This window comes from Podarcis filfolensis (assembly GCF_964270895.1).
Source record: "Podarcis filfolensis genome assembly, chromosome: 8".
Classification (NCBI taxonomy): domain Eukaryota; kingdom Metazoa; phylum Chordata; class Lepidosauria; order Squamata; family Lacertidae; genus Podarcis; species Podarcis filfolensis.
In genome coordinates this window covers 62,208,043-62,230,085 of record NC_139611.1, presented here as the reverse complement: position 1 = coordinate 62,230,085, position 22,043 = coordinate 62,208,043, and the positions used below count along the sequence as shown (strand labels likewise).

Below are 22,043 nucleotides of genomic sequence, written 5' to 3'. Positions count from 1 at the left end.
TTATTAGGTAAATAAGCAAGTTGTGCCTGGTCCTGGACAGGGTTGGCTTGGCCACTGTGACCCCTATATTGGTAACCTCAAGACTGGACTGTTATAACACACACTGTGTGGAGCTGTTCTGGAAGCTGCAGCTGGTATGAAATGCAGCTGCTAGGCTGCAGGCTGGGGCAACGTGTGCATGTTACACTAATCCAAGGAGTTGCACTGACTGCAAACAGGCTGCTGGGCCAGGCTTTTAAGGATTTTGGTAATGACTTCTATTGCCCTAAGCAACTTGGTACCAGGATACCTGAGGCTCTTCCTGTTGGGCTGCAGCCTATGGAGCTACAGTTTGCAGCCATTGGAGGGAGAGTCTTTTCAGTGGTGGCACCCATACTATTAAACCACCTGCCTTCTGAGAGTGGAAAATACAGTATGCCTAAACCTCATTACTTTGCACATCTTAAAACCACATTGTGCCGTCAGGATTCTGGTGCCGTTTGGTCTCAGAATAAAACTACCCTAGATTTTCAGTTGTGTTTCCTTCCCACATTTTAATGTTTTGATAAATGTATTTTAATATTGTTGTACACCACCGTGAGACTTGATGTGGGAGGTGGTATAGAAATGTTTTAAATAAAGTATTAGTTATAAAATCTGTTGTTCTTTTTTGGAATTGCTGTGGATGGGCAAGGGGAGTGGAATGGAGGGCGTATCAGGATCTTAATGAGGAGCACAAGCTTAACATGAGCCAAGAGTGTGATGCAGCAGCAAAAAACACCTAATGTAATTCAAGGCTGCATCAACAGAAGTTGTCCAGCTCAAGGAACGTAATAGTGCCACTCTGTTCTGCCTTGGTCAGACCCCACCTGGAATACTGTGTCCAGTTCTAGGCGCCACAATTTAAGGAGGATATTGACAAGCTGGAACATGCAGAGATTATCAAGAGTCTGGAAACCAAGTCTTATGAGGAACAGTTTTAAAAAATGTTTTCAAGGTTGGCTCCCCTGCGCCTTTAACAACAAGCTGAGAAGCACAAATGAACACAGCTTTCCCCATCTCTGTGTATATCCTTATGTCTGGAAAAGCTACACCTGCTAGGTTTTTTTGCAGGAGGAGAGCAGTAAAAATGTTGGCGGCTCAATTCCTACTTTGCTGCTTTTGCAGGGAACAAGAAAATTAAGCTCCGTGCCCGTTCAATTTACTTTCTGGTCCCCATCGCAGGTATGTTGAAACACAGTCACACTCTGTGGGTGTGCAGAGTGTTACGATATAGAAGCAATGCAGCTGCGAGCTGGTAGCTTGAAAACAAAACATGATGGAATGTTGGGACTATTCTGTGGGAAACAGAGGGACAGTCAATTCACAGGGCAATGCACCGGAATTAGCTCAGAGTGTAATATTGTAGCACCCTGCTTGTGGTTAACGCTTAGCTGGAATGAAATATTCAACGCAGCAATAGAGAAATTAAAATAATAATTTATTTGTCAGACAAATAAATGTGAGGCACAGTGGTATATGGTTACCAAGCTCTGGCCTGGCCTCCTGTCATTATGGCCAGCACTTATATTCCCTCAGCTCAGCCCCCTTGCTCCTCCTTTGGCTGCCTCTGTCCAATCAGCCTGGTTAAAATTCCTATTGGCTGTTCGCTAGAACCAATCATAAAAGATACACCCATTTCCTATTACCTTTTATGGGAGACAAAGAGCTATATTTCCTTCTATTTATAATTGGCAAACAGCCATTAACCTCTACAAGGCACCTTAATTACCAGATAACCTTTTGCCCTAGACTAGGCGCCTTAACTAACATTTCATCTTTTGCCCTATTGCCCTATTCACTCCAAAACAGATCTTTTGTTCATCTTCCCACACATTATCAATGAAAGATCTCCTTCTTTGGAGGTCATTAAGCAGAGACTTGACAACCATATGTCAGGAGTGCTCCGATGGCGTCTCTCTGTCTGGCAGGGGTCCGGACCCAATGGCCCTCATGGTCTATTCCAACTCTTCTATGATTCTATGATTCTTACTTTCTAAATCCTTTGCATAATTACATTTAAGCCAATATATTTCATACATATATAGATTTTTTAGAAGAAAGGGAACTTAGTAAAAGCTAAGCTAAGTTTTCTAAATTCTCTGAAGCTTTAAAGCAGCTCCAAAGAGAGAGAGGCCTCTTCCTTAGCCAGCTCTGTTTGTATTAGCTCTTGCTTTTTTTTTTTTAACCTTAGGAAGATGTAGCTCAAGTTTAATGGGAGGCACAGTGTTTTTGCAACCTTGATTGATTGTATTCTATCATTTGTATGGTCAGTGTGACCTTTTGCTCCCAGCCTGTTTTATGACCGCAATAAACCAAAGGGGCCTCTGACAAAGACCTTGCCTGTTGGTTTCCCATCTCGAAAGAAACATGTGAATTTAAGCTCATTTTTTTTTTGGAATACAGGAATCTGATCAAAATATAAGCCTTGATTAAAAATGCAGGCTATGATCAGATGTTTCAATATGAGCTCTTCCTCTTGCTCTTTCTTGTACAGGAAGTACAGGAGGTGTTTGTCCCTCGACTGCTGGAGCTTGAAGAGAGCAGTCATGTTTTCTGTAATGCTGCAAAGACAGGAATAAAAGCATGTAAATACGTTTCTGTCTATCTCCTTTTCCCTGCCGGGGGGGAGCAGGAGGGAGGGAGTGTGCTCTTCCCACGCTGGGAAGGGTCGCTTATCGTGACCTAGCCTGGATCTTGCTGGGAATGCAGCCAGGGAGGGCCACAGGAGACGAAGCCGGGTGCCTGGGAGTGTTGCCAGTTACTCCCGATATAGGCTTGATTTCCGACACAGAGTCAGTTACATGGGTGGGAGCCAACCTGCTTCAGAAAACAGGATATGGAGACACCAAAGTCACACAGTTCCTGGTCAGAGATAAAAGGGGGAGTGGCACAATGGACTGGAACTCACCTGGGCAGGCCAGATACCTGCAAGTGGAAAGAAAGCCTTAGGAGGAACAGCTGAGGGAGTTGGGTAAGTTTAGCCTGGAGAAGAGAAGGCCGAGAAGTGATATGATAGCCATCTTCAAATATCTAAAGGGCTGTCACATGGAAGATGGAGCTGTGCTTGTTTTCTGCTGCTCCAGGGGGTAGGAGCTGAACCAACGGATTCAAATTACAAGAAGATTCCAAGTAAACATCAGGAAGAACTTTCTGACAGAGCTGTTTGACAGTGGAACGGACTCCCTCGGAAGTGACGGACTCTCCTTCACTGAAGGCATTTTAAACATTGATTGAATGGCTATCGCTGCTGCTGCACGCAATGGCCACGCTGTAGCACTCCTCCGTGTAAGGAGGAACATTGGCACAATCTGTGGGAGATTAGCAGCCAAACCCAACAAGTGCATGTTCTGGCTAGTTAGCATGAGAAGGGGCTAAGTCCACAGAGTTGTATTGCCAATAGCCAGATACTCAGCCCATAGAAATGCAATTCATAGAGAGGGCTCTGTGTGATGTCATTTCCCCTCCTCTCCTGGGGAGGAAGCAGCATATAGTACTTCCTGTTCTTCTCTCTCCTCCTTTGACCAGTGTTGGACGCAGGCATGCCTCTGCTTGCCCCATCTTTAGGCACAGGCCTGAAGCTGGTTATATTGTAAATATAAGTATTTTGCCTGCATAGTTGTTACTGCTATGTTGCTGTGAACCAATCCATGATTATAAAGTAAGTAAATATATTTTTAAACTTACTTCCTAAATTATTCCCTGATTCTTTATTAAACAGGGTAAGAAGGGGGAAGCAAGCTTACTTCAGAGTTGGACTTGCTCCAAATAAGGTTTTATAGCTCAATTCCCTATGCTTTTAGTTTTGATGCCAAGTATGGGATTTGGAAACTCTGTTCAACCCACATGCATGGGTGTCTGGAGGGATACATTGTAATCAATATATCCTCTCCAGCCCATTGAAACCCATTCCACAAAATCAAAGTCCACCCCCTGCAGAGAGGGGTGCCCACTGTGCTTGGCTGAGGCATGGGGTGGGTTTGTTGTTGTTGTTGTTGTTGTTGTTGTTGTTGTTGTTTAGTCGTTTAGTTGTGTCCGACTCTTCGTGACCCCATGGACCAGAGCACGCCAGGCACTCCTGTCCTCCACTGCCTCCCGCAGTTTAGTCAAGCTCATGCTGGTAGCTTCGAGAACACTATCCAACCATCTCGTCCTCTGTCGTCCCCTTCTCCTTGTGCCCTCCATCTTTCCCAATGTCAGGGTCTTTTCCAGGGAGTCTTCTCTTCTCATGAGGTGGCCAAAGTATTGGAGCCTCAGCTTCACGATCTGTCCTTCCACTGAGCACTCAGGGCTGATTTCCTTCAGAATGGATACGTTTGATCTTCTTGCAGTCCATGGGACTCTCAAGAGTCTCCTCCAACACCATAACTCAAAAGCATCAATTCTTCGGCAATCAGCCTTCTTTATGGTCCAGCTCTCACTTCCATACATCACTACTGGGAAAACTATAGCTTTAACTATACGGACCTTTGTTGGCAAGGTGATGTCTCTGCTTTTTAAGATGCTGTCTAGGTTTGTCATTGCTTTTCTCCCAAGAAGCAGGCGTCTTTTAATTTCGTGGCTGCTGTCACCAACTGCAGTGATCATGGAGCCCAAAAAAGTGAAATCTCTCACTGCCTCCATTTCTTCCCCTTCTATTTGCCAGGTGGTGATGGGATCAGTGGCCATGATCTTCGTTTTTTTGATGTTGAGCTTCAGACCATATTTTGCACTCTCCTCTTTCAAGGTTCTTTAATTCCTCCTCACTTTCTGCCATCAAGGTTGTGTCATCTGCATATCTGAGGTTGTTGATATTTCTTCCAGCAATCTTAATTCCGGCTAGGGATTCATCCAGCCCAGCCTTTCGCATGATGAATTCTGCATATGAGTTAAATAAGCAGGGAGACAATATACAGCCTTGTCGTACGCCTTTCCCAATTTTGAACCAATCAGTTGTTTCATATCCAGTTCTAACTGTAGCTTCTTGTACCACATAGAGATTTCTCAGGAGACAGATGAGGTGATCAGGCACTCCCATTTCTTCAAGAACTTACCATAGTTTGCTGTGCTCGACACAGTCAAAGGCTTTTGCATAGTCAATGAAGCAGAAGCAGATGTCCTTCTGGAACTCTCTAGCTTTCTCCATAATCCAGTGCATGTTTGCAATTTGGTCTCTGGTTCCTCTGCCTCTTCTAAATCCAGCTTGCACTTCTGGGAGTTCTCGGTCCACATACTGCTTGAGCCTTCCTTGTAGAATTTTAAGCATAACCTTGCTAGCATGTGAAATGAGTGCAATTGTGCGGTAGTTGGAGCATTCTTTGGCACTGCCCTTCTTTGGGATTTGGATGAAGACTGATCTTCTCCAACCCTCTGGCCACTGCTGAGTTTTCCAAACTTGCTGGCATATTGAGTGTAGCATCTTAACAGCATCATATTTTAAAATTTTGAATAGTTCAGCTGGAATACAATCAGTTCCACTGGCCTTGTTATTAGCAGTGCTTTCTAAGGCCCATTTGATTTCACTCTCCAAGATGTCTGGCTCAAGGTCAGCAACCACACTACCTGGGGTGTACGAGGCATCCATATCTTTCTGGTATAATTCCTCTGTGTATTCTTGCCACCTCTTCTTGATGTCTTCTGTTTCTGTTAGGTCCTTACCACTTTTGTCCTTTATTATTATAGTAATCTTTGTATGAAATGTTCCTTTCATATCTCCAATTTTCTTGAACAGATCTCTGGTTCTTCCCATTCTGTTGTTTTCCTCTATTTCTTTGCATTGCTCGTTTAAGAAGGCCTTCTTGTCTCTCCTTACTATTTTTTGGAAATCTGCATTCAATTTCCTGTATCTTTCACTATCTCCCTCGCATTTTGCTTGCCTTCTCTCCCCCTCTGTTTGTAAGGCCTCGTTGGACAGCCACTTTGCTTTCTTGCATTTCCTTTTCATTGGGATGGTTTTTGTTGCTGCCTCCTGTATAATGTTGCGAGCCTCTATCCATAGTTCTTCAGGCACTCTGTCCACCAAATTTTAATCCTTAAACCTGTTCCTCACTTCCACTGTGTATTCATAAGGGATTTTATTTAGATTGTATCTTACCGGCCCAGTGGTTTGTCCTACTTTCTTCAGTTTAAGCTTGAATTTTGCTATAAGAAGCTGATGATCTGAGCCACAGTCAGCTCCAGGTCTTGTTTTTGCTGACTGTATAGAGCTTCTCCATCTTTGGCTGCAGAGAATATAATCAATCTGATTTCAATGCTGCCCATCTGGTGATGTCCATGTGTAGAGTCGTCTCTTGTGGTGTTGGAAAAGTGTGTTTGTGATGGCCAGCTTGTTCTCTTGACAGAACTCTATTAGCCTTTGCCCTGCTTCGTTTTGATCTCCAAGGCCAAACTTGCCAGTTGTTCCTTTTATCTCTTGATTCCCTACTTTAGCATTCCAATCCCCTATAATGAGAAGAACATCCTTCTTTGGTGTCATTTCTAGAAGGTGTTGTAAGTCTTCATAGAATTGGTCAATTTCAGTTTCAGAAGTAAAAAAAGTGGATTCATTGCACTAGGGCAGGGATGTCAAACTCCCAAGAGACTGCAATCTACTTACAGAATAAAAAACTGGCAGTGATCTACCCCTTTTGGAGGGGTTCAGGTCAAAGTTGTTGAGCTTTGTTTTAGGGAGGAAAGCCAAACTTGTTGACTTTAGGGGGGAAAGGTAAAAGTCGCTTACCAAAAGAACGCTCAGGATCATGGCGAAAACTGTCTTCCGTACTAGCGATTGTACACAAATGGAGGACGGGGCAAGGGGGCGGGACCGGATGCTCTTTTGCCCCCACAAAGGAAAAAGAGCCCAATTGGACATCCCTGCACGAGGGGAAGTGTTGTTTAATCCACTTAAATACATAGACCTTACGTTCCACTTTGTGCTGGAATCACACATAAAATACTGACCATCTGGAAGAACCCTTGATCTCCTGTTTGTCAGTCCCAGTGGTGTTCCAATTCTGCCTGGTGTTTCCATCTAACACTGTTGCTTTTAAGTAGCACATACCCAAGTTCAAAAGTTCTCCAAATACAGTGGTACCTCGGGTTACATACACTTCAGGTTACATATGCTTCAGGTTACAGACTCCGCTAACCCAGAAATAGTAGCTCAGGTTATGAACTTTGCTTCAGGATGAGAACAGAAATTGTCCAGTGATGGCGCAGCGGCAGCGGGAGGCCCCATTAGCTAAAGTGGTGCTTCAGGTTAAAAACATTTTCAGGTTAAGAACGGACCTCCAGAACGAATTAAGTTCTTAACCTGAGGTACCACTGTAGTTTGTGGTGCGTGCTGAAAGACCGTCCTTGAATGCTTAACAGGCAGGCCTGTCCCATGCTTGTTCCCAGTATAGTCTGTTCAGTGTTCCAAATAACTATTGTGATTAATAGTCATCAACAGCCCTTGGGGTCATAGAAGCATAGAGTTGGAAGGGACCCTGAGGATCATCTAGTCCAACCCCTGCAATGCAGGAATATGCAACTGTCCCATATCTGCCATCCATCAATTGGTCTAATCCTCAATTATTACTTTTTAATGTCCCCTCAAAGCTATTGACTATCACAACTTTGCAAAGGAGTGTTTTCCTCTATTGGTTCTGAATCTACTGCCGGTTAATTGCACTAGGTGAATCTGAGCTCTATTACTGGGGGCCTCAGTACATGTCTGGACTCCAGTCAGAATGGGACTCTCAACTAAGAAGCTCATAATTGTGCAAAGAGGGGAAATGGAGTTTCCCCCAGTGCAGCACAAAACACTGAAGTCAAAAGCCTGCTAAGGAAAACATGGATCTTTTCCTCATGGGACAGCAAGTATTTTACATGTGTGTTGTGTGATGCCACCAATCAGCTTTCTTGCTAACACTCTTGTTGTTGTTAAACTCTCAAAGCTTTATTTGTTGCTGCACATTTTGGCCAACAGGAATAACGTAGCATTGATTAAAATCACATTTTACTGAAGGTAAATCAAGTGAGTTATGCCGTTGACGGCAAAGCATAATCTTCCAAGTACTGCTTTTCCAAGTAGATATGGCCTCTCCGTATGTGTGTCTTCTTAAGGGAAGATGGCAGCCAGCAGTGCTCCACCAGCTGTCAGTGCAGCTGTGGTAGCAGTGGACAGCCCAGCAGCACCTAGAAGAAGATCAAGGCACACCATTATTGTGATGAAGAGCTCAAGGTGGGGAGACTGGCTCTGCCAATCATGTGGTTCTTGTCCTGAGAGCAGCAGACATACCGATTGACTGAAGCGCGGCAACAGCGCTCCCAGCTGCTACTCCTCCACCATTGGCGATGGCCGCTGCCGACATCATTTTTGCAGCCAGAGAGCCAGCTGCAATTCCAGCTCCAGTGAAGCCTGCTGCTCCCAGTGCTACTGGTACAGCAATCGTGGCCACTGCTGCAAGAACACAGAATTAGGAATATGTTACATGATAGAAGTAGGGGAACTGACTACGATATATCATCATCACCATCAAACCTTTTATTGCCATCACATACAAACATCCAAAACAAATCAATACAGAATTAACACTTCCCCAGTGGCACAAAACATTTGCTAAAAGAAAGGAGGCAGAGCAGACTATCATCACATCTCTAGGTCTCCAGGGAGATCAGACGTCTGCAGTGTATTTCAATGACAAAAAACCAAATAGCTATATTTAGCTACTAACTTGGTGAGCTCCTGATCATTCCCCAGTAAAATAAAATGTATGACCTCCAACTCTGGTTTCCATTTGGGGATAGAGAGTTGCTCTAGAAATTGCTGAAGGAGATCAGCATATAGTTTATAATGAAGAACAATGTGTGTAAGGGTTTCCACCAGGTGGTCGTCACATGGGCAAGTTCTTTCTCCTTCCATCCTGCCTGAGAACCTTCCCCTGCCTGAGGTTTGATGGATTTGAATTAAACCTGGCCAGCGAAAATGCCCTTTTTCTTGAGGGTTAAGCAGAAATTCAAGGTAATTGTGGTTAGTTTCATGTGCCCAAGAAAGTTTAAAATAAAGAGGGAAACATGTTTCCTCTGCTGCTGCTGCTAGTTCTTGGCGTTCAATATCCCACAACCTAGTTTTTGATATAGCCTTGGCAGATGGTAGGGACATCGATCGCAAAAGTTCCACTGACAGCCTGAGTTGCAGTACCTTCTTGTTAAACTGTTGTAGCCCTGGGGAAAGAAAGGGATCTAACAAAACATCGCTGAGGAGAGGATCTTTATCTGATGTAAGGCAGATGTTTAATCAGGATAGAAGAAATCTTGCCCAGGCGACAGCCTCTACCTTGTGTTGACCTCCCTCTAGACACAAGGCTCCATAGGGTGCACAGCGTGGGACTACTACGATATATAGATATAAAGGGCTTCTTATAAAAGCCCTGTACAATGGAACCAAACTGCAGGTCTGATGCGGTCGACAGGGACAGCTATCGAACAGCATCGAGATGACTAGGGGGGTGAGACAGGGTTGTATTTTGGCCCCCACATTGTTTTGTCTATTCTTAAATGACCTAGAAGAGAACTTAATGGACCCAGATGGACACATTCCAAAAATAGGAATGAGAAGGACCCCTTTGTTGTTGTATGCTGATGACGCAGCCATCATCTCGCATTCCAGACCAGGTTTGAATTATCTGTTGAGGAAATTTTCTGATTACTGTTCTGGAAATGGTTTATCCATTAATTATGAAAAATCTAAAATTTTAGTCTTCGAAAGAAGATTCTCCCAGTCTAAATGGGTGCTGGATGGCCATAACCTTGAACAGGTAAAATACTTCAGTTACCTAGGGCTCACATTCCATCATACAGGATCTTGGAAGCACCATTGGCAAACCTCCCTGCAGCCTTAAGGGTTTTCAACACAAAGCCCGTTTCCCAACTCCTGTATGCAGCAAATATCTGGCATAATGGGAACCTGCCAAAGCTAGATGGCTTTCAGGCAAAATTTATACGAGCCCTGCTGCAGATACCTAACTGCGTCCCCAACTCTGTAATTCTGTTGGAAGCTGGTGAATGCCCAATTTCAGCTAGAGCATGGTGGGCTGCCCTAAAACATTGGCTCAGGATTTCAGTGTTTAATTTAGGGAAGGGTCTGTACCAACATTTGACCAATGAGGAAATTGTCAGCAAATGGCAGAAAACCATGGCTAAAAAAGCCACCTCTATTGGTCTGTCTCTCCCCCCCCCCAACTGTATTACCTGGGTTATGAAGGCGCCCAAAAGGTTTTAAAGCAAAGATTATGGGACAATGCACACAGTGACTTGCGATCTCGATCACACGCAGTATGTAGTCCGCTGGCAGCAGGAGTTCAATATGGGTATGTCTTTGAGTTAACATCTTACATCAAAAACCTGACAGTACCTAACTATCGAAGGCTTTTCACCAAAGCCAGACTAAATGTCTTCCCCTCTGCAGTGCTAGATGGTAGGTTGAGAGGAGTTCCCTACCAGGACAGACTTTGCTCGTGTGCTCAAGACATCGATTCCATAAATCATATTTTCTTCCATTGTGCGAAGTATGAGCAGGCCAGGGCTGAACTGATACTACCCTTGCTGGTGCCTTTCCCGGGAAAATCAGAGGCTCACTATGTCAGGTTACTACTGGAAGACCGGACAAAAGCTAGAACGTTGGCAATGGCAAAGTTTTTATCGGTGGTTGCAAGAACAAATGAGCCCTATATTCTAAACAAAATGCTTGATTAACCTGGAGGTAGGCTGTATGAACTGTGTATTGATTTGTAATGTTTTGTTGGGTTTCTGGACCGTAATAAAGATTGTTGATGATGATGATATTTGCTTAATGCAGAAAGGGCACCCAAATTTTGTTAAATTTAATGCTGTTGGCTATCCCTTCAGTTATTCTGTTTTGATATGCCAGGTGTTCTGTCAAAGCCATTTCACAGCTCTCATCAAGCCAGACTTTCATTGTGAACTCCACCATTTCCAATGACTTGCAAGCTTCATTCATGCTGCTACAAGCAAAATAATCACCGAAATTTGCCCAACTGGAAATCCAGATTACTTACCCAAGCCGGCTGCACCTCCCAAAGCTGCAGTTACTGAAAGAGAGACTTGTTTTAATAAGATATAATGGATCTCAAGTACATATACAGTCATACCTCGGGTTACGAACTCTGCGGGTTGCGCGTTTTCAAGTTGCAGACTGCGCAGAACCCAGAAGTACCAGAACGGGTTACTTCCAGGCTCGCTCATGTGCAGAAGCACAAAATGATGTCACACGCGTGCGCAGAAGCGCCGGATTGCATTGTGCGCAGACGCGGCGCTTCAGGCTACGAACACTGCGGGTTGTGAACGTGCCTCCCGCATGGATCACATTCGCAACCAGAGGTATGACTGTAAAATGCAAAAAAGCATCAGGTGAGCTACAACTATGATGGGCATATTTGTCAGTTTCAGTTCCTTTCTGTTCCTCATGTTTTTCAATCTCAGGTTCAGTTCACATTTCCATATCACCTTGATTTAAAAGCAAATACAAACAAATTATAATGAAAATTTACCAACATTTCAATGCTGATTTCTCCTAATATATACATTTTTATGCAATATTCCTTAGTGCACACATTTTTTTTTGCAAAGCAATTTCTCTAAAACAATACATTTAAAAAAAATTATTTTTACTAATCTACACATTTTTAAGGACAGTGTGTGCCTTTTTGTACACATTGCTTGGCTGAGGAACTGCACTGCAAAATTCGGAGAAGTGCACATCTCAAAGGGTTGTTGTTTTGGTTCTTGTACTGCTTCTGAAAGTGCAAATTAGGGAAGTTCACCTTCCAATCTGAAAGGAAATGAGTTTCTCCCCCATCCCTACCTGTGGCAGAGGGAAGTGGAAGCTATCAATTGGCACTGTGCCCAGAAATGAACTGCTATTGTTATGTACTGAGTTGAATAGGATCCAAACTGCAGCAGTCTGATTGGTCCTAGAACAATAGGATCCAAAAGGCAGCAGTCTGATTGGTCCTAGAACAATAGGATTCAGAATGCAGCAGTCTGATTGGTCCTAGAACAATGCAGCAATATGATTGGTTGGCAGGAACCACCCAATCATGCTCCAGATAGAAGTGAATCCACAACCTGATTGGCTTACAGTAGAATTCCGGAATTAGCCCATCATGTGCAGCCCATTGTGTAAATAATGTATATAAAGCAGATACCTTGAGGGGACATTCATTCATTCCTCCTCACCACTATGAGCTGAATAAAGAGCATGAAATCACTTTGCGACTCTGAGTACATTTCACTGGCGACGAAGGTGGGATCCCGCTGAGCTGACTGCCACACACAGCACCGCAGCACCGCCACCTGCCGCACCGCTGCCTCGCACCGTGTATCCAGGCTTCAGCTCCGGGACACAAGGAACTCAGAATGGCAACCGACAGCAGCTTCTCGCCGTTCAACCCAGCATCTGGAGACTGGGAAGCGTACGCCTCCCGTTTCACCTTCCTCCTAGAAGCCAAAGGGGTCACCGATGAAGAAGACGCCAAGAAGAGGGCAATATTCTTCAGCATCTGCGGAGAGGAGACGTTTGAAATCGCCCGGGCTCTCCTTGCACCCGACGACGTCGCTACTGTTCCATACAAAACAATAATGGAACAGCTGAAGGGGCACTTTTCGCCACAGCCCTCTGTGGTGGCTCGTCGAAATGCCTTCTATGCAAAGCGGCAAGCCCCTGGGGAAACCATAACTGGGTTTGTGACCTCTCTCCGCCAAGCTGCCCGGTTCTGCAACTTCTCAGAGCTGGAGAACATGCTTCGTGACCGCCTCGTCGGTGGCCTGAAGGATGAGAAGCTGCAACGACGCCTCTACGCTAAGAAGGACCTAACGTTCCAGGTCGCTCTGGAGGAGGCCCTGGCAACGGAAGCTGCCGAGAGGTCGACGCAAGAGGCACGGCCGAGCCAGCCGTCCCAACCGAGGGTCCACCACGAAGACCTCACCGACGACTCAGGATCCAACAGGGAGGAGGTGCACCGAGTACAGCAGCGCACTCAAGCAGCCCACATACCACAGCTGCCTCGACGAGAAGCAGGGAACTGCGCAAGCTGTGGAGACAGTCACGAGAGGAGGACCTGCCGTTTCCGCAACGCAGAGTGCAGGCAGTGCAGAAAATTGGGACACATCGCCCGGGTGTGTCGAGCTCGGCCCACCCGACGCCAGGCATCAGATGACCAATCCAAGAGCCCCAGGTCCCGGGGCCCAACACACCAAGGCAACTCGACGGAGCTCACGGACTTCCAGGTATACCAGTTGCCCCACCCCAACGTAGAGAAAATTTATGTAGAGGTACAGATAGAGGGGGCCCCATGCCGCATGGAGCTTGACACGGGTTCAACTCTATCCATAATCTCGGCAAGGACCTTAAGGAAACTGTGTCCTACTGGGGGTCCCAAACTCAGGCCGGCCCCATTCACCCTCCGGGACTTCCAGAAACGTAAGGTCCCCACAATGGGGGTGGGGACCTTCAGGGTGCAATACCGAGGGCGGACGCGGCAACTGGACTTGCTTGTGGTCAAGGGCCCCTACATTAGCTTACTGGGATTGGCATGGTTTGGACCACTGGGGCTAGCCGTCACCGGGGTGAACCACACTACCTTACAAGTGGACGTGGACGCCATATGCAAGGAATTTCCGGGGGTTTTTGATGGGAAATTGGGACAGTATACGGGCCCCCCCCATTGCTCTACAGCTTGACCCCGCAGTACGACCAGTCAGGCTCAAGGCCCGCCGGGTCCCGTTCGCCCTGAAACCCCGTATAGATGAGGAATTGGACCGACTCGTGGAGCAAGGAGTGCTGGAGCCGGTGCCTAATGCCCCCTGGGAAACCCCAATCGTCACACCCGTCAAGCCGAATGGTTCGGTCCGCATCTGCGCAGACTACAAATGTACCATAAACAAGGCCCTCACGGCCCATGCATACCCAGTGCCAGTGGTCAGCCATGTCCTTACCACCCTGGCTGGGTCGAAAATTTTTGGCAAGCTGGACTTGGCCCAAGCATATCAACAACTGCCAGTAGATGAGGCCACAGCAGAGGCACAGACGATTGTGACGCACAGAGGAGCGTTCAGGGTAAAGCGGCTGCAATTCGGTGTCAGCGTGGCACCAGGCATATTCCAGAATCTAATGGACTCTCTCCTTAAAGGGATTCCTGGCGTCACCCCCTTCTTCGATGATGTGTTGATTGCCGGGCCCACACCAGAGGAGTTTGAGGACCGCCTCCGCACCGTTCTGCACCGTTTCCAGACGGCGGGTCTCAAGGTGAAGCGGGAAAAATGTCTACTAGGAGTGCCTCAGGTGGACTTTCTGGGATTTATGGTGGACGCAGAAGGGGTCCACCCGACTGGGGACAAGGTACGGGCCATTTGTGATGCCCCAGCGCCCAAGAACAAGACTGAACTTCAGGGCTTCTTGGGACTATTGAACTTTTACCATTCCTTCCTTCCCCACAAGGCGGCGGTAGCGGAGCCCCTACACAGACTCCTGGACAAGTGGGCCCCTTGGGTGTGGGGCCAGCGCCAGGAGGCCGCATTCCAGGCAGTCAAGGACTTGCTTGTCTCAAACTCGGTCTTGGCACACTTCGACGAGAGGCTGCCGGTGGTGCTAGCATGCGACGCCTCACCCTATGGCATTGGCGCTGTCCTGGGACACCAACTCCCGGATGGAAGAGAGGTACCGGTGGCATACTTTTCCCAGACACTCAACGCAACCGAGCGGAACTACTCGCAAATCGACAAGGAGGGTCTGGCAATCGTGAAGGGAGTAAAAAAATTCCATGATTTCTTGTACGGGCGGCCCTTCACCGTGGTGACTGACCACAAGCCCTTGCTTGGCTTGTTTGCCTCCGAAAAGCAGACCCCCCAAGTGCTGTCTCCTCGTGTCCTCAGGTGGTCAATTTTCCTTGCCAGCTACCAGTATGCACTGATTCACCGCCCTGGGAAGGCGATGGGCCATGCGGACGCCCTCAGCAGGCTACCACTACCGGAAACAGGCCCCGACCCAGCACCTGCACAAGAGGTTATGAGCCTGGAGCTGCTTCCCGACCGCCCCATTCAGGCACAAGAAGTTGCACACCATTCCAAGAAAGATAGGGTCATCTCCCGGGTCCTGGACTGGGTGTGGAGGGGATGGCCCAGCAGCAGCCCCGGGCCAGAATTCGCCGGCTACACAACCCGCAAACATGAACTGTCGGCCCACAAGGGGTGCCTGTTATGGGGAAGCAGGGTCGTTGTTCCCCAGCCCCTCCGCAAAAGGGTCCTCACAGCCCTACACGAGACACACCCAGGGGTAGTAAGAATGAAGGCCCTTGCCAGGAGTTATGTGTGGTGGCCGGGGATCGACGGAGAGATAGAGGCCTGGGTCAAACACTGCCAGGCCTGCCAAGAATCCCGCCCAGATCCCCCAAGGGCCCCAGTCCAGTCCTGGGAGTCCGCCCGAGCACCATGGTCACGCCTGCATGTGGACTTCGCTGGCCCCTTTCAGGGGAAAACATTCTTCATAGTGGTGGACTCCTACACCAAATGGCTGGAAGTCGCACTGGTACCGTCCACTTCTACGTCCGCAGCCATCCGGGTACTACGCAGGCTGTTTGCAACCCACGGGCTCCCTGACACTCTCGTCTCAGACAACGGGACTGCATTTACGTCAGGAGAATTCCAAACCTTCACAGCGCAGAACGCCATCCACCACATCCGTTCGGCGCCATTCCACCCTGCCACCAATGGCCAAGCAGAACGCATGGTGCGGACCACCAAGGACACCCTTCGCCGCATGACGCAAGGGGATTGGGAGTACCGCCTTGCCACATTCCTCCTAGCACAACACAGCACCCCCAGCTCAACGACTGGCCGGAGCCCCGCTGAACTACTAATGGGTCGGCGCCTTGCAATCAGATTGGACCGCCTTCACCCCGATAGAGCTCAGGATGAGGTAGTGGTGGGGGAAGGCAGGAACCCCCGGACCTTCGAGGCCCAGGACCCAGTGTACGCAAAGAATTTTGGGGCAGGCCCAGCATGGGTACCCGCCACAGTCACCAGGGTCACTGGTCCCGTGTCGTACGAGGTGCTAACGGATGGGGGGCAATGCTGGCGCCGCCACTGCGACCAGATACGGCGACGATTCCCGGGAGAAAACCAGGAAAGGTCAGAGGAGTCCCAAGGGAACAGAGGGGCAGTGAAGCCCATAGAGCAGGAGGGGCCAGCAGGAGAGGCAGAATCAGTAAATACAGAGAGGACCCGCGAGGCCGAAAGGACACCGGAACCAGAACCACGACTGAGCGAACCGGTTGCACCAGACCAAACAGGCCCATCACAGCCAGCATCCTTGGAACATGAGCCAGAACCTGAACCCCGGACCAGGGAACACCCCAGGCCGCAACGCACACGTAGGCCACCGGCGTACCTCAAGGACTATGAATGCGACCTCCCGGGCAGGACTGGAACTTAGAGGGGAGGGGTGTTATGTACTGAGTTGAATAGGATCCAAACTGCAGCAGTCTGATTGGTCCTAGAACAATAGGATCCAAAAGGCAGCAGTCTGATTGGTCCTAGAACAATAGGATTCAGAATGCAGCAGTCTGATTGGTCCTAGAACAATGCAGCAATATGATTGGTTGGCAGGAACCACCCAATCATGCTCCAGATAGAAGTGAATCCACAACCTGATTGGCTTACAGTAGAATTCCGGAATTAGCCAATCATGTGCAGCCCATTGTGTAAATAATGTATATAAAGCAGATACCTTGAGGGGACATTCATTCATTCCTCCTCACCACTATGAGCTGAATAAAGAGCATGAAATCACTTTGCGACTCTGAGTATATTTCAGCTATTCAGTGCAAATCTTTCAATACTGGGCAAGATATATTTCAAACTGGCATTTTCCAACATAATGGCACAGTTGCATTTCTTAACCACCTTCTGTTTCCGTGCTGTCTTCAAAAGCTGCCCAAGATGTGGCCTGTTACATTAATCTAAGATGTTACAAGAGCATGCAACTGCCCATGCAGAACTAGAAGAAAAGTATTTCAGATTTGTTCAATTCTTTCATCTAGTCTTGGTCACTATGTATACAGTTGTACAAGATTTTGAAATACAGTGGTACCTCGGGTTACATACGCTTCAGGTTACAGACTTTGCTAACCCAGAAATAGTACCTCAGGTTAAGAACTTTGCTTCAGGATGAGAACAGAAATTGTGCTCCGGCGGCACGGCAGCAGCAGGAGGCCCCATTACCTAAAGTGGTGCTTCAGGTTAAGAACAGTTTCAGGTTAAGAACGGACCTCTGGAACGAATTAAGTACTTAACCCGAGGTACCACTGTACTTGCATTCATACCCACAAGAGACCTCCAGTTTCAGGAACGGGGAAGTTCTAATTGAAGCATGGGGCAACACACACATTTAACCAAGTACTGCCTACTAGTGTGCATGAACATTAAGATAGATTTTGGAAACATAAAATTAAAAGCACTCCTATGCGGATGAAGGCACACAAATACATTCACAGAAACAGTGTCTGTGTACTGGGATGGAGGTGGCACTGTGTTCTAAACCACTGAGACTCTTGGGCTTGCCGGCAGTTCAAATCCCCACGATGGGGTGAACTCCCATTGCTCTGTCCCAGCTTCTGCCAATCTAGCAGTTTGAAAGCATGCCAGTGCAAGTAGATAAATAGATACCACTGCGGCGGGAAGGTAAATTGCGTTTCCGTGCACTCTTGCTTCCGTCACAGTGTTTGCACCAGAAGTGGTTTAGTCATGCTGGCCACATGATCCAGAAAGCTGTCTGTGGAGAAATGTCAGCTACCTCGGCCTGAAAGTGAGATGAGCGCTGCAACCCCATAGTCACCTTTGACTGGTAAAGGTCCAGGGGTCCTTTACCTTTTCCCCTTACCTGTGTACACATTAATGCCATAGTGTCAACAAATGCTAACAGTGAAGCATGCCTCCAATTTTAATCTGCACTGAGTGGGGGTGGAGGTGAGGAGAGTTTGTGTCGCTGACTGAGAGTTTGAGACAACTGCTTTGGACTATACGGTTACAGTTACCCAGTCCCCAAGAAAGTAAACAGGCTCTCTTACCTGGCTCAACCATGCTGGCTTCCTAAAGACCTGTATAGAGGTGCCAGAAACTCTTGTTAGGATAATGCAGTGTACAATTGTGTGTTAAACTATGGAACTCAATCCCACAGGAGGCAGTGACGGCCACCAATTTTGAGTGGCTTTAAAAGACGACTGGACAAATTCATGGAGGACATGGCTATCAGTGGCTACAAGCCACGATGGCTGTGCTCTGCCTCCAGTTCAGAGGCTGCAATGCTTCTGAATACCAGTTGCTGGAAACCACTGGAGTTGCGATTGAGGGTTTTCCAGATGCATCTGAATGGCCATTGTGAGAACAGGATTCTAGACTAGATGGACCATTGGCTTGATCCAGCAAGATCTTATGTTCTTAACTAACAACCACTCAGACTCCCACTGCATCCAGAACCCACTCGCACATTATGCCACTACACTGTTAAAATTATTTGCTTAAAACAATTCCCAAGGTGGGAAACTGCCGTGTTAATTCTGTTTCACAGCAAAAGCAACCAAGAGTCTCATGGTAACATAAAGACTAGCAAATTATATCCAGCATAAGCTTCCATGAGTTAAAAAAGGACTCTGGTTCATGGGTGTAGCGGGGGGAGCAGCTCCCCCCCCCCCCGGAAGTAAAACAATATACTGTAAATACTTAACTAACTGACCAATCACGTCGGTTCTGCCCCCCTAACAAAAGTCCTGACCCACCCACCAAATCCTGCCCCCCCAAAGATCCTGGCTACGCCCATGAGCTGGTTGACAGTATTATACCACTTTAAATGGTCATCATGGCTTCCCTCAAAGAATACTGGGAACTATAGTTTGTTGAGGGTGCTGAGAGCTGTTAGGAGATCCCTGTTCCTGTTTGAGAGCAACAAGTATCAAAGTGGTTTAACAATCACTCCCTAAATAGTTACAGTGACAATTATCATCCTCTGCTGGTCTCTGTTTCGGGAAGTTTTTACTGTGTGACATATTATTGTTTTTATATTTTGCTGGAAGCAGCCCAGAGTGGCTGGGTATTTATACCCAGAAGGGTGGGGTATTATTATTATTTCCCTTTACACGATTACCAACTGCCTGGTTTGTTTGTTTTTTGCATTTTGTTTCCCTCTTGACCTCTCCATACCCTCTGCCTCCCAAGCATTTGTGTGTACATCACTTGGCCAATTTAGGATAATTCTGCGCATCTGATAAAGTGGTTTAGCAATCAATCCCTCTTCCCAGGGAACTCAGAAAATAGTGCCCCCTCATGGAATCCTGGGAATTGTAGTTTGTCAGTTTGTAATTAGGCATGCAGATAAACAAAGTGCTGGGAAGAGGGTTCCTCACTCTGTCATCTGTCTGGCTGGAAAATATTCAGAGACATTTCTGCAGGCCAGGCTGCTGCTAAAAGGCATAGAAGAGCCAGTAAGAAGGTCACTGGTGGAAAAAGTTAGTTGGATAAAAAGTTAGTTGAGGGTGGGGGTGGGTAGCCATGTTTTTTGCTGCAGGTGAAGCCTCCAGAGGGGTGTCCTTTTTATTTTATTTTTATAATATTTGTTATTAATTTTCAATCATAATCCAATAATACCCTCATTATAACAATAACAATTTATAACACAATTAATAATATCAATCATTAAGATACCAAATTATCTTATGTACGTATATTGTTCTTTGGACTCTTATTCCCCACCCACCCCCATCCTCAGTCAGTTTGGCTCTGGCCTTTAATATATAAGAACAATTTATTTATCTCACAGCTAACCTGCAGCAAAAACATTATAATGCTCTAAATAGATATAAATTATATCCTCTAACACTGTAAAAAAAATGCATACTTTTTATTACTTGTTGATATAAGTTATTTTGGATATTCTGTTGTGTAAATTATGCTGTGGGGGATTTTTTTTAAAAGCAAAACTTTGTATTCAAATAATATTTTGTCTACTTGTTACGAACAAATGTGTTGAGATGTGTTTGTGTGCGCAAATGCCTATGGCGTGTTTGTGTGTGTGTGCCAAACTGTGTCTTTGACCTCAGTGAAGCATAGTTTCACCCCTGAATACTGTACTGTGCTTTTAATATAACCAAATGTAAATTTAAAATGTGCAAGCTTATATGATTAAAAATTCATAGTATCAGAGAAACAACCAACAGCCACCAGGTTATACTCAGGTGAAGTAAAGAACGTCCTCACAGCCAAAGAGTTAATCTTTAGAATTTCCTACCTAACATTTCCATATGACTTTAATCCAGAAATTTAACAAGCATCTGCCAATTATATGAGGAGTCGGCTTGTTTCAATCTATCCTATATATGTTGCATTAAGTTAACAAATTGCTAACAATATGAGCAATTGTATTAAGTTACCTCTCACCAGATTTTCTTTTCTTAAATGAAGGTATTGTTGCTTTTAAAAAGGCATTCAGCATTTGTGTTGAAAACAACCTATTAACAATACTTTAACAGTTAGATCTTTCATTTTAAAAACATCCTTAATGTTGTCTAACAGCAAAACCAAGGGGGCAAGGGAAGCTCACACCCTGCTTTTTCTTTGATTCCTTTTATGATACTTTGCCAAAAACACTACGTATCTTTAGCTCCCCACCAAATAAGCTTAAAAGCTACTCAATTCTTGGAAAGTACACATTCTGAGAAGTGATACTTGGTATTGCATATTAAGAAATATTTCTACGAAAAAGAAACATTTCAATATTCAGCTGCTGGGGAAGGAACTGATGGAGTCACCAACTTCCCTTGCTTACCCTTTGGGTAATCCTCCGAGAAGTTCCTACTCACCCACTCCGCTTCTTGTGTATCTGCAGCCACTGCCACCTCTTGTTTATATCCTTCTCTGTAGTGGGGAGAGGCTAGTGACTGACAGCATGCTCCACCAATGTAAACAGAATCTGGACTCAAGTTCCATGCTGCAGCCCTGCTCCAGTTATTAAGTAACGTCCAGGGACCATTCCACAAACCTTTAGGTTTCTATTTCCCAGCCCTCTGAGGAGAAGGAGGGAAACAAAAGTGATACACAAATATTTGAGCAAGATTGGATGACAGTTGCTAGAACACGAGACTCTTAATCTCAATGTTGTGGGTTCGAGCCGTTGTTGTTGTTTAGTCGTTTAGTTGTGTCCGGCTCTTCGTGAACCCCATGGACCAAGAGCACCCCAGGCACTCCTGTCTTCCACTGCCTCCCACAGTTTGGTCAAACTCATGCTGGTAGCTTCGAGAACACTGTCCAACCATCTCGTCCTCTGTCGTCCCCTTCTCCTTGTGCCCTCCATCTTTCCCAACATCAGGGTCTTTTCCAGGGAGTCTTCTCTTCTCATGAGGTGGCCAAAGTATTGGAGCCTCAGCTTCATGATCTGTCCTTCCAGTGAGCACTCAGGGCTGATTTCCTTAAGAATGGAGAAGTTTGATCTTCTTGCAGTCCATGGGACTCTCAAGAGTCTCCTCCAGCACCATAATTCAAAAGCATCAATTCTTCGGCGATCAGCCTTCTTTATGGTCCAGCTCTCACTTCCATGCATCACTACTGGGAAATCCATATCTTTCACTATACGGACCTTTGTTGGCAAGGTGAATTCTCTGCTTTTTAAGGGGCGGGCTTACATTCTTTAAATATATTGTCATCTGATTCTTTTACTCTGATGATAATATGTTAAAAGCATGAAGCCTGAGAACCACATTCCCTTGTTGGCAACCTCGCTGGGGGTGGAACATCCCATTTGTGGGCAAGTCAAGGGCAATGGGGTAACAGGTGTGATTCTTTACTGTTTGTTACATCCCAGCTGTGCAAAAGCCAAATCTTTTTACACTCATGCACCCTTCTCCATCCAGGCAAGCAAGAGGCATTATCACAGGTCAAGGAAATGAGATTCCAACCAGGCACAAGCAGTTGAGGAGGGCCTGGAGTAGGACCAGTGTGTGGAGTATGGCTTGGGGTAGAGT

The 22,043-nt window shown here is 46.4% G+C and overlaps 1 protein-coding gene and 1 long non-coding RNA gene across 3 annotated transcripts in view; one reads left to right on the top strand and one right to left on the bottom strand.

The window, feature by feature from the left end:
* The window catches only part of LOC310767995, a 135,422-nt gene that overhangs the window by 58,773 nt on the left and 54,606 nt on the right, over window positions 1–22,043 (top strand). The gene's annotated exons all lie outside the window — the stretch shown is intronic.
* LOC310767968 (interferon alpha-inducible protein 27-like protein 2A) lies at window positions 7,894–21,026 on the bottom strand. Of its 2 annotated transcripts, XM_083625657.1 has the most exons (6): window positions 20,852–21,026; window positions 18,873–18,962; window positions 18,102–18,131; window positions 11,130–11,364; window positions 8,258–8,419; window positions 7,894–8,154 (listed from the first exon to the last, which is right to left on the bottom strand). In XM_083625657.1, exons 4-6 carry the CDS (start codon window positions 11,221–11,223, stop codon window positions 8,078–8,080), a joined length of 333 nt encoding a protein of 110 aa, XP_083481783.1. In that variant the 5' UTR covers window positions 11,224–11,364; window positions 18,102–18,131; window positions 18,873–18,962; window positions 20,852–21,026; the 3' UTR covers window positions 7,894–8,077. The 2 variants fall into 2 exon arrangements, with proteins under 2 accessions (XP_083481783.1, XP_083481782.1); XM_083625656.1 differs by lacking the exons at window positions 18,102–18,131; window positions 18,873–18,962; window positions 20,852–21,026 and having other exon boundaries at window positions 11,037–11,191.